Source organism: Meriones unguiculatus, chromosome 18 (genome assembly GCF_030254825.1).
Source record: "Meriones unguiculatus strain TT.TT164.6M chromosome 18, Bangor_MerUng_6.1, whole genome shotgun sequence".
NCBI classification, from domain to species: domain Eukaryota; kingdom Metazoa; phylum Chordata; class Mammalia; order Rodentia; family Muridae; genus Meriones; species Meriones unguiculatus.
In genome coordinates this window covers 6510198-6526611 of record NC_083365.1, presented here as the reverse complement: position 1 = coordinate 6526611, position 16414 = coordinate 6510198, and the positions used below count along the sequence as shown (strand labels likewise).

General features: G+C 43.6%; 1 protein-coding gene across 9 annotated transcripts in view; it reads left to right on the top strand.

Annotated features, from left to right (window-relative positions):
- The window catches only part of LOC110563159 (1-phosphatidylinositol 4,5-bisphosphate phosphodiesterase beta-4), a 368349-nt gene that overhangs the window by 225791 nt on the left and 126144 nt on the right, over positions 1 to 16414 (top strand). For all 9 annotated transcript variants that reach the window (XM_060371836.1, XM_060371832.1, XM_060371834.1 and 6 more), the window contains exon 4: positions 57 to 155. In XM_060371836.1, coding sequence (XP_060227819.1) covers positions 72 to 155 — 84 coding nt within the window. In that variant the 5' untranslated portion in view covers positions 57 to 71. The remainder of the gene's footprint in view (positions 1 to 56; positions 156 to 16414) is intronic.

Sequence of the window (16414 nt, the reverse complement as noted above, 5' to 3'; positions counted from 1 at the left end):
CTGATAACTGCTTGCACTTTAATTTTGTACACTAATAAGATATTTGTTCTCTCCAGGTCTTGAATATCATCATGGCCAAACCTTATGAATTTAACTGGCAGAAGGAAGTGCCCTCTTTCTTGCAAGAAGGAGCAGTTTTTGACAGATATGAAGAGGTAACAGAGTGCTGCTATTTTTTCCCTCTGAAAACTAATAATTATCTAATTTTAATCAGAGTACTGAGTATTCCTTCATATAAGTAACATCTTTGAGACTTATAAATTAAAATGACTAGAAGGTAAGGTATGAGGTGGAGTGATCACTATGTGCCCAATAAAACAATAGCAATGATGGGTGTCGCTTATTGAGTGACCTCCTTGTGCCAAGCACCCTTCTCAGTACTCCATGTGTGTTATTTGGTTTCATGGATGAGCTCCATATGAGGTGGTCGCTACTGTTGTGGTTTTACAGATGGGGTTCATGCAGTAACGGTTTGGTTAAATGAAGTGCCTTTGGCAAGCTTTCCCCGTAAACCTTTCTATTTATTATAAATGTAGCCGTGTTGGGACTTGGTGCTTGTCGTTTGTTTGCTTGTTTCATTTGTACAGACTGTTACAACCAAAGCTTTGTATACCTCTGCTTCTGTAGCTTAGTTCGTGCTTTTGCAAAATAGCAGTTACTCCAGGCACTCCACACAGCCAGCCATTGAGCCACAGTTGTGCTAGAAAGACTAGAAAGGTGAGTTGAAGCCTTACCTGCAATATGTAAGTTGGAGGTGACCTAGGGAAGAGTATATGACGAAAGTGGTGTTTTCTTTAAGGCAAAGTAAAAAGTAGAATGAATTCACATAAAGCCTGCATTGATCCCTTTCAAATCATTGAAGTGTGGTGGCTGATACCCAGCCTTCCTGAGTTTCAGACTGTCACACCCAGAAATTGCCTTTGCTCTGGAACTTGGTTGTACTGGCTGACTTGACTTCCTCTTTCCGGCCTGTGTTGTATGATGAGACTTACATTTTCAGGGAGCCAAACTGAAGACCACGTGGTGAGCCAAAACGCAGTCACTGTTTGTTATCTTTAGTTGAGATACTGAAGTGATGGTATTCATATGTCTGTAACTTTGCCACAAATGAGTAAGCATCTCCTGCTATAGGATCAATCAGAACAATATCCCCCCACCTGAAGCAGTGGCCAGGCTGCCCAGCAGTTTTCTTCTGGCCTTTTTGTTTTGTTTCCTTTTGTGTCTTGTTTCTCCCCTTTCTCTCCAATGGTTGACATCATGGAATACATTTTTAAGAATTAAATTGGATACTATTTCTCCTCTGTTTAAATGGCTTCTATGACTGCAGAAGAGAGAGAGGGGTGGAGAAGAAGAGAAGAAAAAAGCCAAAGTTTTTCATAATTTCCCTCTTCCCTGCTTCCCACAGTCCCATTTCCCACTGGTTTCTTGCATGTATCCTCTGGTAACCATAGCCAGTCCCCCATGAACTGTTTTCTCCTCCTGAGACGCACCTGTTTTTGTTCATTTAACTAGTGAACTCCTACTCATCCTTCAGGACTCAGATGAGACGTCTTCACTTGTGGGGTATTTCCTTGGCCTTCAGTAAGGCAGAACTCCTTTGTGCTTCCATCGTGTCTTGTACTGCCATCACACTCTATTTAATGTCTCTGCCTTCCTGAAGCAGTCTGCATTCCTTGAGCTCACCATTTCTCTCTTCCCAGGTACTTGCTGAATGTACCTAGCTGTCAAGCTCATTGTAATGTTTAACTTTGTAAAGGATTTCACTAAAACAAAGTCTGGTTGGTTGCTGTTTTCCTCCTTTTCTTTCTTCCTTTTTTCTTTGGTACTGATGGTTGAACCTGGAGCTTCAAGCAAGCTGGACATGTGGTCTGTAACTGAAAGTTACCCAAAGTTTTTTCCCTGACAATTGAAATGAAAAGAAGATGATAATCCTTGAAGCTCCTATGGGACCTGAGGTTCTACTGACTCAAATTTTTAGGGTAAACTATATGAAATATGGATCATTGAAATAGCTTATTAGTTTCAATTGTTTTATTCACAGAGTAAACAATGTAAATGGCTATATTCACATCAAACAACTTGTCAAAGAAGGTCAGGGACTAACAGTTCTATTTAAGGCCTCCTTCTGATCAACTGATCTAGGTTGGGTACCAATGACCAGGATGGTAGCATAGGCAACAAAACTCACTGTATGTTCTCTTTCATTGACAGGCACTAGCTGAGACACAAGATGTGTTAAAAAAAAAAAAAAAAAAAAAAAAGAGGGAGGAAAAAGTCTCTAAGAATGTATGCAATGCCTTGATACAAAGATTGGAGCTTCTCAAAGACTCACATGAAGAGTTGAAGATACAGAGAAATGTTTGTGTGCTCTGTGGGGATTAAGTGGTCGAGCTAGAGTGAGAGCAGCAAGGATGTGTGATTTCCGTAATGATAGTAAATTGAAGTTGTCCAGCAAGCAAGTCGTGGCAGGTTAGATTCTTCTGTATCTCCATCTTCCCGGGTCAGGGCCGTGGAATGAGGATCTGTTGGCCTGTTTTGTGCCATTCAGACATGTTTGTGTGGCCTGCTTCTGGGAAAGCAGGAAGTTGGAAGTTGAGAGTGCCCTTTCTAAGTCTACCACTGTCTCAAATGGCAAAGGACCATATTTTGGGGTGCCATGCCCTGTGCCATGGTTCTATAGTGTGGGCTTGTGGGAGATATCACTTCTTGATTTTTAGAGTGACCCAAATGATTTTCAGATTTCTAAGGCAAATTTCTAGCCTTAGAAAATCTGTAAGGTGATTTTAAAGTACTACTTGTTTTCTCATAAACCAGAGAGGGTCACCTGGAAGAGGCTGAGTGTGTGATCACTAGCAGAATTTTGTCTTTCTTAGTGCCAGGCATACCAAGCGACCTCATACCAGAGAAACAAACAAATAAATAAACAAACCCATGTTGCAACAAAGTGCAACATGATTTGATGGATGGACATGCTTCAGCTTCTGTGCCCTTTTTGTTTTTTGTGCTGACTTCTTTGGTTCTGAATCATAGCTACTTGTATTTAGAAAATCCTAGGTTCTCTTGCTTCTCTGGACATGTGCATGTCTCCAAGCTTTCCTTGAATATGAGGGTTAAGTGAACTTGTAGGGCAGCTCAGTCCAGCTAAGCTTAACTTTTCATATTTTGATTCTATGTGGACATACAGTAAAAGAGAAAACAGTTCTAACTTTAGAGAGGAAACAGTGTTCTTTCCTAATAACACGTCAAACCAAGAAGCCAAATAATATTTCAGGCAGGGGCTGGAGTGATGGCTTAGTGGTTAAGAGCACTGACTACTCTTCCAGAGGTCTTGAGTTCAATTCCCAGCAACCACATAATGGCTAACAACCATCTGTAATATGATCTGATGCCCTCTTCTGGTGTGCATGAAAACAGTATACTGATATACATAAAACAAATAAATCTTTAAAAAAAATATTTCACGCAGAATGGCAGTCAGTTTTTATTATCCCTTCCAACTCCATAAGATGGAGCCATAGCCATTAAAGTTTGTACTTGTAAAAAGGTAATCAGGAAAAGTTTCTTTCTCCAGTTGTTGCATAAACAACCCCGAAACATGACAGTTGAATGCTAGTAGGAAGAATAGGAAATAAAGAAAAGAAAACCCAAATAACTAACATAAGGGGCTGACTTGTGAAGGAGGATACATGCTTTCTACTCAAGATATCTGTCGAGTCTGCAATGTGAACTTCCCCATGGTCTAGGGATATAATTGTCAATGTAAATATTGGATTGATGAATTGGTTTTAGTTGATTTAATTCTTTGGAGGCAACTGAAATTTCAAAACTGCACTTTGCAACAGCGTCTGTCGTAGCACCCAGCTCTATTGTCACACTAGCCAGCAGTGGTGGGGCATCCTTTAACACCAGCACTCTGGAGGCAGAGGCATACAGATTTCTGGGAATGTGAGGCCCAGCTGGTCTACAGGGCAAGTTCTAGGACCGCCCAAGCTACACAGAGAAACCCTGTCTCAAAAACAAACAAAACAAAACAAACAAAAAACCCTCTATTCCTTTTTAACTTGACTTGACTTACAAGTTACTTATGTGAAAAATATACTTTGTTGACTGAAAAAATGTTTACTATTCAGTGGCTAAAGAATTCCTCTGGCAGAAAAGAAGGTCAGCATTGCTTTGCAGACACACACAGAGGGCTGTGTGGCCCTCGCAGGACTCCTCTTCATGGTTCTGTGTTGTCTGTATTTCCCAGCATCGCTCGGTGCTCGCACATTCTTCATGGTACCTCCCCGTCTTCAGTCTCAGTTCCCTTCTCTGTTCCTGCTTTAACTCGTTCTCACACCCAATCCCAGTGTCACATGAGTGTTGTGTATTTCAAAATGACTTTGACAAAAGATGTAGTGGGAGCTGATGGGTATTAAAGCTCTTCATGATAAAATCCCACAGCCTTTGTGAAGTGAGTTCCATTACCTAAACCACTTCCTGTCACCAACATGCAAATGTATTAACTGTTTGTGTGTGTGTGCACGCACACATGCGTGCATGCACATGTGCAGAAGTCAGAGGACATCTTGCTGGACTTGGTTCTCTCCTTGGAAATTGTGGTGGCCTGGGATCAAACTCAGGTTGTGAAGCTTGGAGGCAGGTGCCCCCCCTTATCCTCTGAGTCATCTCATCCTCTGCCTCCGCTTTACAACTTAGTCCCTCTTCTACAGTCTCTTTGTTTGTTGTTTGCCCTTATTATCGTTTACAGATAGTTTCTCAATTACTTAAAAAAGATAAGATTCTTCATCTCAACCAAGGAAAGAGAATCCTGGTCCCTTCTCATCTGGAGCTAAAGCCTCCTTGTGGACTGTCCTTCACCCATTCACTTTACATTGGCTAGGAGGGCATCACTCCTGCTTAAATTTGCAAAACTGAAAAAGAGCCTTGTCCTTCCCTTTGTCCTTTGCTCTCTTAAGAAAGCGTTCTGCAGAATTCTTGTGCTGACCCTGCTCAGAACCCAGACAGCAGCCACTAGCCATGCATGGATTTCCCAGGTTTGCAGTGTGGCTAGTGGGATCAAGATCTGAGTTTTTGTTTATTTTAGTTAATTTAAATTCAACCTATATGCCTGCCTTCTTATAGTGTGTGGCTATCATTGCACTTTGCATGCAGTTCTCAAACTACTACCAGATTTTAAAATACCCTACTCTCCTTTCACAGCAAAAAAAAAAAAAAAAAATCACTAAATCAGTTTCTTTCATCTGAATTTGCCAAGTCTTTCCAGCCATTTCTTTCTAGGGACATCTAGAATAGAGGTTTAAATATTTTTTATAACAGTGTCTTCCCAGCCACTAGTTCCTTTCCCATTTCCCCTATTTTTTTTTTAAATCTCACTTATGAGATTCCTTATCTTTTTTTAATTCTGTGTCAATAGACAAATTGCTACTGATTTAGTTTAAGGGACTTCACTATTTTAATCTCTCCCTTTTCTTCCCCGTCTTCCTCACACATCCTAGGCACATGCTCCCCCACTGAGCTGTCTTCCCCGCGTGGCTGTAGTTCTAGAGTCAAGCAACACTTCATTCCATGTTTCAAAGTCAGTGTTTCACTGAGCCATGTAGAAAAAAAAAGAGGTGGCTTTACAGACCAAAAAGGGCCAAAGAAAGCAGAAACAGAAAAGACAAACACATTGGGCATTTCAGTCACTTCCTTGTAAGGATGGAAAATGATTGCTTACTATAACACTACTGCAGGTCATATTTTCCTATGAGGACAAATTCAGAAACCAGCCTGTCCAGGGGCCCTGGCCATTGCCCATCTTTCTTGGGTTCTAGGAAGGTAAGATAACACGGTGTTGCATTTGGTAAGGTGGAAAGCTGACACGGTGAACCCCATTTCACTTTCTTTCCACTTCTGTTGGACCCTCAGCAGGCCTGTTTCTTGCCCCAGGCCTCCTCCCCTGTGTGCCTAGAGGGAGAGGGAGCTGGCGGCAACAACCACTGAAGTTGCAGGCGCCGGAGGCAGAGACAAGGGGGCAAGGCCCCGCTGTGGAGCACAGCATGCAATGTGGGGCGCGCCCCAGAAGCCCACACAAGGCCTTTTCAAACAGAGTCCACGGAATTGCTCTGATTTAAACATAGAACTGCCCTAAAGGACACTTAATGGATGGAAAAGTTTAGTCATGAGGGCATCCTTTTACTACTACCCCAAGTCACATGATTCTCTATTGAAAACAGACAAATGCCTGTACGTGTAATTGATACAGCAGTAGACAGCAGATCAAATAGTGGTAATACCTTTTACAAAGTCAGTCATTTGAGGGGAGGCCTCCTGAGCAGTGCCCGTTTGACACTGAAAGAAAACACGTAGTCCTCCCATCTTCTTACTGCCAAACCTTGGCTGGTGTCAGTTGTACCTGCAGCGTCAGGGTCCCGGGTTTCAGGAGTAAGGAGCAGAGTAAGTGGTGCCAGTGTTCACACTGCAGGCCCTTCCCGAGCACGGGATGCTCACCAGGAGAGTGCTTGCTGGTTGCTCAAAGTCCCCCTCCAACTGTGCAGTTACCTAGAGAGCTTTTCACAGGCTGATTCCTGCTCCCTCCTAAGATTCCTGTCAGTTTCCCACCGGCTTAAGGCTCAGACATGAACAGAATTTTAAAAAGAAAATCTATGTAGGAGAATCTGCCGTGCAGCTTAGACTGAGGACCACCACCTTAAAGAGTAAGTCTTTGGGAACGCTGATTGGTGGCTACTGGATACTGATTTCAGAGTCAGCTGTTGAAGTTACAGATTTATCAGGAAGTTTAAAAGCCAAATATGCAGGAAGATTGGGAAAAGACAGATGTTCAGGGTTAAACTGTGCTAATTATGATACAGTACATATTTGCATGAATACATCAGACACTCTGAATAGTGTGCATGAATTATTACATAGCTCATTTGTCCACAGCAGACCCTCACTACAGCTTAATAATATTGAAAAAGTGATAGCACGCGTGACCCGTAAGTGGTCCAGAAAAGTGCTTTGATCTAACAGAGGTGCCGTGATGTTGCATCTATCATGACAAACTATCATGACAAAGTTCTGAGAAAAGAAATGAAAAAGCATTTTCTTAAATGAGATTTAGGGTAGGTTAGAAGATAGAAAGGGCCTTTTAAAAAGGTGTTTCCAGTGATACTTAAACAGGATAGATCCACCTAATCTGCAGTATGGGCTACCACCCACAAAGCTGAGACAAAGTGTCTTACTTTGTTGACTTGATATTTCAGTGACAGGAGATGGAGAGTAAATGGACAGACACAGATAAGTGAGTTCATGTCCAGTACTGTTAACTGTGCTTCCGAAAGGAGTGATAGCAGAGATGTACACCTGCACTCAGGAGCACAGGAGGGGTGGGTTGGTATGGACTAGGTAGGAAGGGGGACTTGATTGAGAAGGTGACATGATGGAACAGCTCATTGATAAGATGGAGCCTGCTTGGTCAAGAGCTAACCAGAAAGCCTTCTAAGACATGAAACCTGTAGATGCAAGGACATAGGCAGATAGGGATCAGAACATTAAAGATCAGGAACAAAGTTGGACTAGGGGTCACAAACAGGAGCATAGTCAGAAAAGTACTGGGAGGTCCTGTTCTCTAGAGCAGAGGCTGCACAGTGAAGGTCCCCGATCAGCATCTTCAGTACCAACAAAGCTTTGGGCCCATTCAGCCTCCTTAAAAGAGACTTCCAGGGGACCTTGGGTAAGATGCTCAGTCCTCATTCAGAAAGGCAAATGGGATGGACATTGGAAGAGAGAGAAAACAGGGAACAGGACAGGAGCCTGCCACAGAGGGCCTCTGAAAGACTCTACTCTGCACAGTATGAAAGCAGATGCTGAGACTCATAGCCAAACTTTGGGCAGAGTGCAGGGAATCTTATGAAAGAAGGGGGAAATAGAAGGACCTGGAGGGGACAAGAGCTCCACAAGGAGAGCAACAAAATCAAAATATCTGTACCCAGGAGTCTTTTCTGAGACTGATACTCCAACCAAGGATCATGGATGAAGATAAGCTAGAACCCCTGCACTGATGTAGCCCATGGCAGCTCAGTGTCCAAGTGGGTTCTCTAGTAATGGGAACAGGGACTGTCTCTGACATGAACTCAGTGGCTGGCTCTTTGATCACCTCCCCCTGAGGGGGGAGCAGCTTTACCAGGCCACAGAGGAAGACAATACAGCCAGTCCTGATGAGACCTGATAGACTAGGGTCAGAGGGAAGGGGAGGAGGACCTCCCTATCAGTGGACTAGGGGAGGGGCATGGGAGGAAATGAGGGAGGCAGGGTAGGATTGGAAGGGAATGAGGGAGGGGGCTACAGGTGGGATACAAAGTGAATAAACTAATTAATATTAAAAATATTTTTTTTTAAAGAGAGAGAGACAGAGACTTGCAGGAAGGGTCACTTATATTTTAACAAAGCCCTCAGAGAGAGTTGCTGCACACTCAGGTATGAGAGCAGCACCCTGGAACTAGGTGGAGAGGTTACATTTTACTCATTGCTATGTGCAAAGTTATCTTACGGACAGATATGATCTGATTTACAGTTTGGAGACATATTCTAGCAGCTGTTTAAATAATGGTTCATAATGTGTGGCACTAGTCAGTGTTCTCGAAGTATAAAAAATCTCTATAATTAACTGGTAACTGGTCAGCTGCCTGCCTCCAATTCTCACACTCAGGAGGTGAAGGCTGTATGGCAAATTCTAGGCTAGCCTGTGCTACACAGTAGGATCCTGTCTCAAAACTGCATAGGTTGGAAAGTAGGGGTAGAGCACTCACCTGGAGCTTTTGGTTCTGTCTGTCATCACCACCAGAGTGATGAAGAGGAGAGAGGAGGAGAGGAAGCAAGGGGGACACAATTTATTTTGGCTCAAATTTTAGAAGGTCCAGTGCCAAACAATGATCCCATTGTTTGGGCCTAAGATAGCAGTGTTAGGGAGAACATGGTGACGCTGGCACACCCCAGTGACCTAAAGACATACCATCAGGACCCACCTCTCAAAGTTCCACCAGAACTTAGTAGTATTCCCATGGGGATATTCAAAATCCAAACCTTAATAGGGGACCTGCAGGCTGGGAGTACAAGGACTTCAAGGAAGGGGAGTTTGAGTCTTTGTCCTTCCTTTGACCAGCTATATCCCCAGATGTTTGTTTGTTTGTTTGTTTTGTGTGTGTGCTTGTTTGTTTGAGATGTGACCCTGATGGGTTGCCTGGTCTGGCCTCAAAGTCCTGCTTGCAAGTTGCTGCATCTGTCTCAACACCCTGAGTAACTGGGAACTATACCAGGCTCTAGGGCCTTATGTTTTGACAGAGCCATGCCCCATGGCCTCACAAGCAACCATCTGAACATCACTGCAGTAGAACATAGGGGATGTGAAGGAAGAGGGTCTGAAGAGCAGTGATTCTTTACCTGGTGATTCAGATTTGCACCCATCTTCTTTCAGCCATCTTTCCTGTCTTCACAGCCAAACAGCTTCTTCCTCCTATGACAAAGGCCATGGCCAGGCACTTGGGCATTACCTCATTTGGCCCAAACTCTAAAACAACTCAGAAATGCAAGTGCTAATGTCTGTCAGGCCCTTGTAAAAACACCCAGGTCAGTTCCTTCCTCTAGAGTAGCCTTTGAAATAACAGTGTTGATAATGTTATCTGGGCTTCCCTGCTCTGGGCTCAGAGCTGGCTCTTTGTCTTCTGAGCATGTGATATTTAAAGAAAGACTCCTGTGGTTTGGAAAGTTTTGGCAAGTAAATGGATGGAGACAATAGACTTTGCTATGAGCCATAACCCTGACATTTACAAGTTAAGACCTTGAGTGGCTCCTTTCATCTGCCAGGTCATTGGACTCACCTCAAATGCAAAGAACGAAATGGACCCCAGGGGTCCTCTGGATAGGCACCTGGTATGTGTATGTAGCTCTTCAGCTCAAAGAGTCCATCATACTTGATTCATTGTCAGTTTTCTCGTGTCCCAAGAATAAATAAGATGTTCAGGCAAGCCGCAGTGAGCACCCGAAAAAGCACAAACTGGAAAGAGCTGTTGCTGATATTCCCTTACCATTACGAAGCAGACTCCTACTAACCAAACTCTCAGCTGCTCACACCTTAGGCTTGCTTAGCTGCCTTTCTCAGTGTGAAAGGCTGATTGACAGAAACCCAGGGCAGCTGTAGGCTTTGCAGCATAGCTCTTGCTACACACGAGCTTTAGTCGAAGGTAAGATTAGAAGAGCGATTTCAAGACCCCACATTTCTAGCCCCACGTCAGTCCCCAAAAGTCTAGTTGTGTAGGATCCAGAGATGGAGGAGACATGCATGACTGGGGCAAGAGGATGTGTATAATATCAAATGAGAGACGCGGTACAGAATGCTACTTTTCATGCTCACCTAGAAAGCACGGGGGCGGGGGGGGGTAAGACTGCAGGAATGAACATTTCCCTGGGGTAGAAATACCAACCTTAGGCTGGAGCAGCTGAAAGGGATCAGTAGAGATGCAGAGCCAGGAAATGAGCTTGGTTTCCCACCTCAGACCTGTTGAGGTCTGAAAGGGAAGCTTCAAAAGGAGGCTAAGGAGTGGAAGGAATGGGAGTGTGTAAAAAAAAAAAAAAATTCAAGATTATTGTTACTAATCTCATCAGTTTTTGCTGCTCAGCGCAACACTTCAAGAATTAGTGACCTAAGACATTAACATTTACACACAAAGCACGAAGTTGCACACTTTATTACACAGAACAAAATAATGCAGCGAAGGAGGAAAAAAAGAGAGATGCACTCAGAGCTGTAAAAATATTCTCCCAGAACGAAATGTTTTACAGAAACAAGATTCTTAGCCAGTGAAACTATAAATAGTTACATGCAATGTCTATTGTAGTCCGTCATAAATATTATTTTCATTCATTATATCTTCAGACGTTTTTGTGGTATACCTCTCAACAGAGCAAGTGCATTCTGAATTGTGTGCATACGTGTGGTCTATCTCAAAGTCGTAGAAACGTGCACAGACACCTCCCATCCCTAGTATGTCACAGGTTGTACTGCTGTTTAGCCAGTGTTTACTTAGCAAACTATTCTTTCTTCCAAGATTTTTGTTTTCAATTATGAGTGTGGGTGAATGTCTCTGTGTTCATGTGAGTGCAGGTGTCCTCTGAGATCAGAAGGAGGCGCCAATCCCCTGGAGCTGGGGTTTCAGGTGGGTCTGAGCATCCTTGTGTGGGTGTGGAGAGTCCTATGCGAGAGCAGTGCTTAAGCACTAAACCATCTCTCCAGCCCTGCGCTGTTCTAATAAGGCTCATTCATCACTAACAAATGTTCTAATATTCAGTCTTTGTATGAAGTATTAGTTGTCAACATCCTTATCAAATCATTATATTTTCTGTATTTAATTACAAAAATGAATTAGTTTTACATATCAACTTGAAGTTCCACTTTTTCTACGTGGCACCGTGGTTTATCGCCTTGCTGAATCGGTACTGTCAGCTGGTCCTCCCACTCCACGTGTTTCTTGAAGTGAAGTACTTAGCATTCATAGGGGTTTATAAGGTGCTTGATCAAGCTACAAAGAAAAAATAGCAACGTCTTTATTATAAAAAGGTCCTAAAAGTCTCAATTACTTTTGTTTTTATGATATTATAATGTTAGACCTGTATGCATGGAGGCAATTAAGAGACCTCATTATTGTACTTTAAAAATTGTACATTAGAGTTTTTTATTATTGTTTCTCTAATATGCTTTTGCTGAATGATCTGATCCCCATCCAAAGGTAGAAAACGTGGATGAAATTGAGTTAAGTGAAACAACAAAAACAGAACAAAATTGTGGTTATTTCTGTGGTTTGTAGCTCTGAGTACCAGCAATCTTGGGGATCCTCAGTTGCCGGTTGCTGCAGATGGCCACAGATGGCCGCAGATGGCCACAGAACTATCTTACCCACCTTCTCTTGGCAGCAGCAGGCAGCTTAGCTCTCAAGTCCAATCTTAGCACATTGTATAACCCACAGGCTGCCCTCTCTCAGCACCAAAGATGGGAGAATGCAACTCAGATCACAAAGGAGTGAAAGGAAGCAGGGAGGGTGAACCCTTCCAGTCAACCTTGGTTCCTACAGGTGCTCCCTACCGTGTAGGGTTGCGTCAGCACACCTTTTTGTAAAGAAAACAAAACAAACAGTGAACGTGTTCAGTGTGGTGAGATGTGCTGTCACACTGCTGGACCTTGTCCCTTTAGCACAGAGGCAGCTCTGCAGCGCCGGAAGTAAGGGCCATGTTCCCATGAAATGGTGTTTGCAGAAACAGGTGGCAGGGTAGGTAGGACAAATGATGACAGAGATGAGTAAGAAGTCAGCTTTGATGATAATGCTGGGTGGTTTCCCTTCGCAGCTTTACATATAGTTCTGCACTTTCTGTCTTTGCTACATTTTGAACTCAGCACTTCCTCTTCCTCATCTCCTCTCTGTTAGCTTTTGCTGAAGAGTGAAGTCCCACTTGTCTCTTTGCATGCTCTTCTCATTTTCTTCTCTGGTTTCCTTGAGTTTCCTCCTTCTCCTTCTCCTCCTCCTCTCCCTCTGCCCCTTCCTCCTCTTTGGTTATTTGAGACATGGTTTTTTTGTTTAATAGTCCTGGAACTCACATTGTAGACCAGGCTGGCCTTGAACTAAAAGGGATCCACGTGCCTCTGCCTCCCAAGTGCTGGGATTACAAGTGTGTGTGTCACTACCGCCCAATTTCATTCTTTTTTTTCCACAAAAGAAAATATTTTACTGGGGCTGGCTTGGAGTTTCGGATGTTTAGTCCATTATCGTCATGTATTATTTTATATTTACCTAAACTTATCCACGATAGCTATAACTGTATCTACTGTGCCAACAGTGTTCCCCATGAAAACCATAAACTAAAAAGACTTCTAGGACCAAGCACAAGAAACCTTCTTTCAAATGGTTGTCAGGGTAGTTGAAGGGATTCCCCGAACAGTATATTCAGCTTAGCCTTTGGATGCCTTCCAAAGGTTAAGGGTGGGCAACTATTGCTGAAGACACTGTATGTTTAGGACATAAGACTCAGATGGTTGGAGCAGGACTTGGCCTGAAAGCCTCTTTCCTGTGGTTGAGTTTCCATAGTGCCAAGCTGCTTCTTAAGAAAGAGAAGAAATTACAAAACCACCCAGCAATCTCTATGAAGCATGACAATGACCAGCATGGCAAGAAATGCAGGGCTGTACAAGAAATGGCACTCATGTGTTGGCGAAAATAAAAAGCTGCCTAATTGGAGTTAAGTCCTACTCAACAGGAGGGAAATTATGCTCATGCTTAGAGATGGAATGTAATTGTAATTCTTAGGGTAACAGAAGCATCTCACCTATGAGATAGTTTGAAAGTTAGTGCTGGGAGAACTCCTAAGACTTAAGATCCTTGCTTGGGGGGCACAAGAAAAGCTTGTTTATGAGCAGATGTAAGATACAGGCAGTAGGAAAGTGTGAAGGAAGGCTGGGATGACTTTAATTTACACACAGCTTGTGGAAACAAAACAGGAAGAAAGTCTGTAAACAGTGAGTGAAAACAATTAAAGCATAAGGCAGTAGCTTGGCTGCTCGGGCCTCGCTCCTTTCACTGTGTTGTGCTGAAGAATTTAATTAAAGCTCTAATGGCAAAATTACAGAGCCAGATTCTCTCTAGCTCCTTTTCAGCCTTTCGTGTAAGTAACAAAGGCTGAAGTTAGCTCAAGCCATATGTATGGGCTACAGGAGAACAGGGCAATGGTAGCCATGGCTTGTAATTATAGGGATACTGACCCTGTTGGGTCTCCAAACTGAAGAGGAGGTCCGAAGGCCACCCTGGCTCTGCATTCTTGCTCATTTTATGTCCTCTGTAAATGCCTATGTACTCGTTTAGGTGTGAGCAGAACAGTTCAGCAAAACAGTACAGCACTTTAAAAGTTAACGTTAAGTCCGTTCTTAAAAGGATTGCATTTATTTCCCATGCGATTTTGTGTGAATTAATTCTGTTCCTAAAAATTAGGAGGAATAATTTTTGTTACTGCCACTTGTTGGGGACTTTAGAGAAGGTACTGTGTCCGTCAGGCTGGCTCCTCCAGCAGAAGAACAGCTAGAACATGTGTGACCCATAGGGAGAGATTCATTGTGAGGGATTAGCTCCGGAAGAGGACCGTCAATCTGCAAGCTGAGAGGTCTGTGACCTGTTTTTTCTGTTAGAGCTGGAGGCCATCTAAAAGCCAGAGATCTGAGAGAAGAGAACAATTGTGTGTGAATCCCTTCTAAACCTGAAGGTGTGAGAGTCAGAGCTCCAGCAGCAGAGAGCAGGAGAGGAAGCAGGCCCTTCCCCATCTGATCTAATCCACAGGCTCTGGGATGCCCTTTAGTAAGAGCAGACCATCCTTTTTTGTTTTTTAATTAATTTATTTTTTTATTGATCACAGTTTATTCACTTTGTATTCCACTCCCATCCTCCCTCCTTCATCTCTTCCCATGCCCCTCCCTGAGCCCACTGATAGGGGAGGTCTTCCTCCCCTTCCCTCTGACCCTAGCCTATCAGGTCTCAGCAAGACTAGCTGCATTTTCTTTCTCTGGCCTGGTAAGGCCGCTCCCCCCTCAGGGGAAGGTGATCAAAGAGCCAGCCACTGAGTTCATATCAGAGACAGCCCCTGTTCCCATTACTAGGGAAACCACTTGGACACTTTGGTTCTAGGTTATCCCCATGCACAGTCCTTGGTTGGACTATCAGTCTCAGAAAAGACACTTGGGCCCAGATTTTTTGGTTCTGTTGCTTTCTTTGTAGAGACCCCTCCAGGTCTTTCTATCTCCCCCTTCTTTCATAAGATTCCCTGCACTCTGCCCAAAGTTTGGCTATGAGTCTCAGCATCTGCTTTGATACCCTGCTGGGTAGAGTCTTTCAGAGGCCCTCTGTGATAGGCTCCTGTAATGTTTCCTGTTTTCTCCCTCTTCCAATGTCCATCTCATTTGCCTTTCAGAATGAGGATTGAGCATCTTAGCCAGAGTCCTCCTTTTTGATTAGCTTCCTTAGGTGTACAGATTTTAGTATGTTTATCCTATATTATGTGTCTAATATCCACTTATAAGTGAGTATATACCAAGTGTGTCTTTCTGCTTTGGGATACCTCACTCAGGATGATCTTTTCTAGTTCCCACCATTTGCCTGAGAGCAGACCATCTTAATCAATCTCCAAGCAAGCACAACGAATGATGTCTCCTAGAAGTACCCCTACATCCATACACCAAAGAGACACTTCATCAGTTCTCTGGGCATCCCATAGGACAATCAAGTGAATGTGTCAGTTAGCCAGCACAGGCATATTCTCTTCCCGTGCTTTCAGAAAAAATGCACCATGCTGAGTGTCCACACCTCACCAGATGTGCACTTTGTGCTCTGTGAAAGGTAGATAAACGTGTCATTTGAGCCTCTAACAATCCTGTTAACCAGCCTTTCCAGCCTCATTTTGTGGTCTGCAAAACGAGGGCTTAGAATGGTTAAAATCCTCACATGAGGTTTCAAAGGCTGGTCTGGAGTTGAGCAGAGATTCAGTGCCAGACAGTCTACAGCAGGTCTCAGACCATCTTGTGCACCCGCATGTTAGGAAAGCAGGTTTTCAGGCCTAGGCTTACACAATGAGATGTTCAGAGAGCTTATCCCAGCAGTCTGTGATTCAAGAGCTGCCCCAGTGACTCTAAGGACAGATGCAGCTCAAGCTTGTGAACCCAAGGCAATGGCAAGATGAAAGATAGAAAGAGCTAAAAACTAAATACTCTTTACTGCTAATCTCCCTCAAGCAGGAAGTCATGATAAAGGAAGAGAAATTTCTTGAAAAAAAAAGCAAAAGCAAATTTCTTCTCCTAGGTACACACAGGTATATATATTTGGTGTGTGTTATGTGCCTGTGTAACATGTACTTCCTAGTGCAGGGGTGTGTGTGTGTGTGTGTGTGTGTGTGTGTGTGTGTGTGTAAACCACAGATAGACATTTTTCTTTTCTTTTTTTGGTTTGGTTGTTTGTTTGTTAGTTTGGAGACGGGATTTCTCTGTGTAGCCTTTGCTGTCCTGGCCTCCCTCCATTTGCAGACCAGGCTGGCCTTGAACTCACAGAGATCCACCAGCCTCTGCCTCCCTGGGTGCCGGGATCACAGGCTTGTGCCACTGCACCAGGCTTTAGGTGTCTTTCTTTAATTGCTCTCTAGCCTTATTTCTAGAAAGGGTCTCTCAGGTGACATGAAACTTATCTTTTTGCCTAGGCTGGCCAACCAGTGAGTTTCAGAGCTACCGTCTCAGCACTCCCCAGCACTGGGGTGACATGCAAATGCAGTGTGCTTGGCTTTTTGCTTGGAGATCCAAACTCAGATCCCTATGCCTTCAAGTCAGGCCCTTTCCCAACTGAGCCATCTTCTTAGC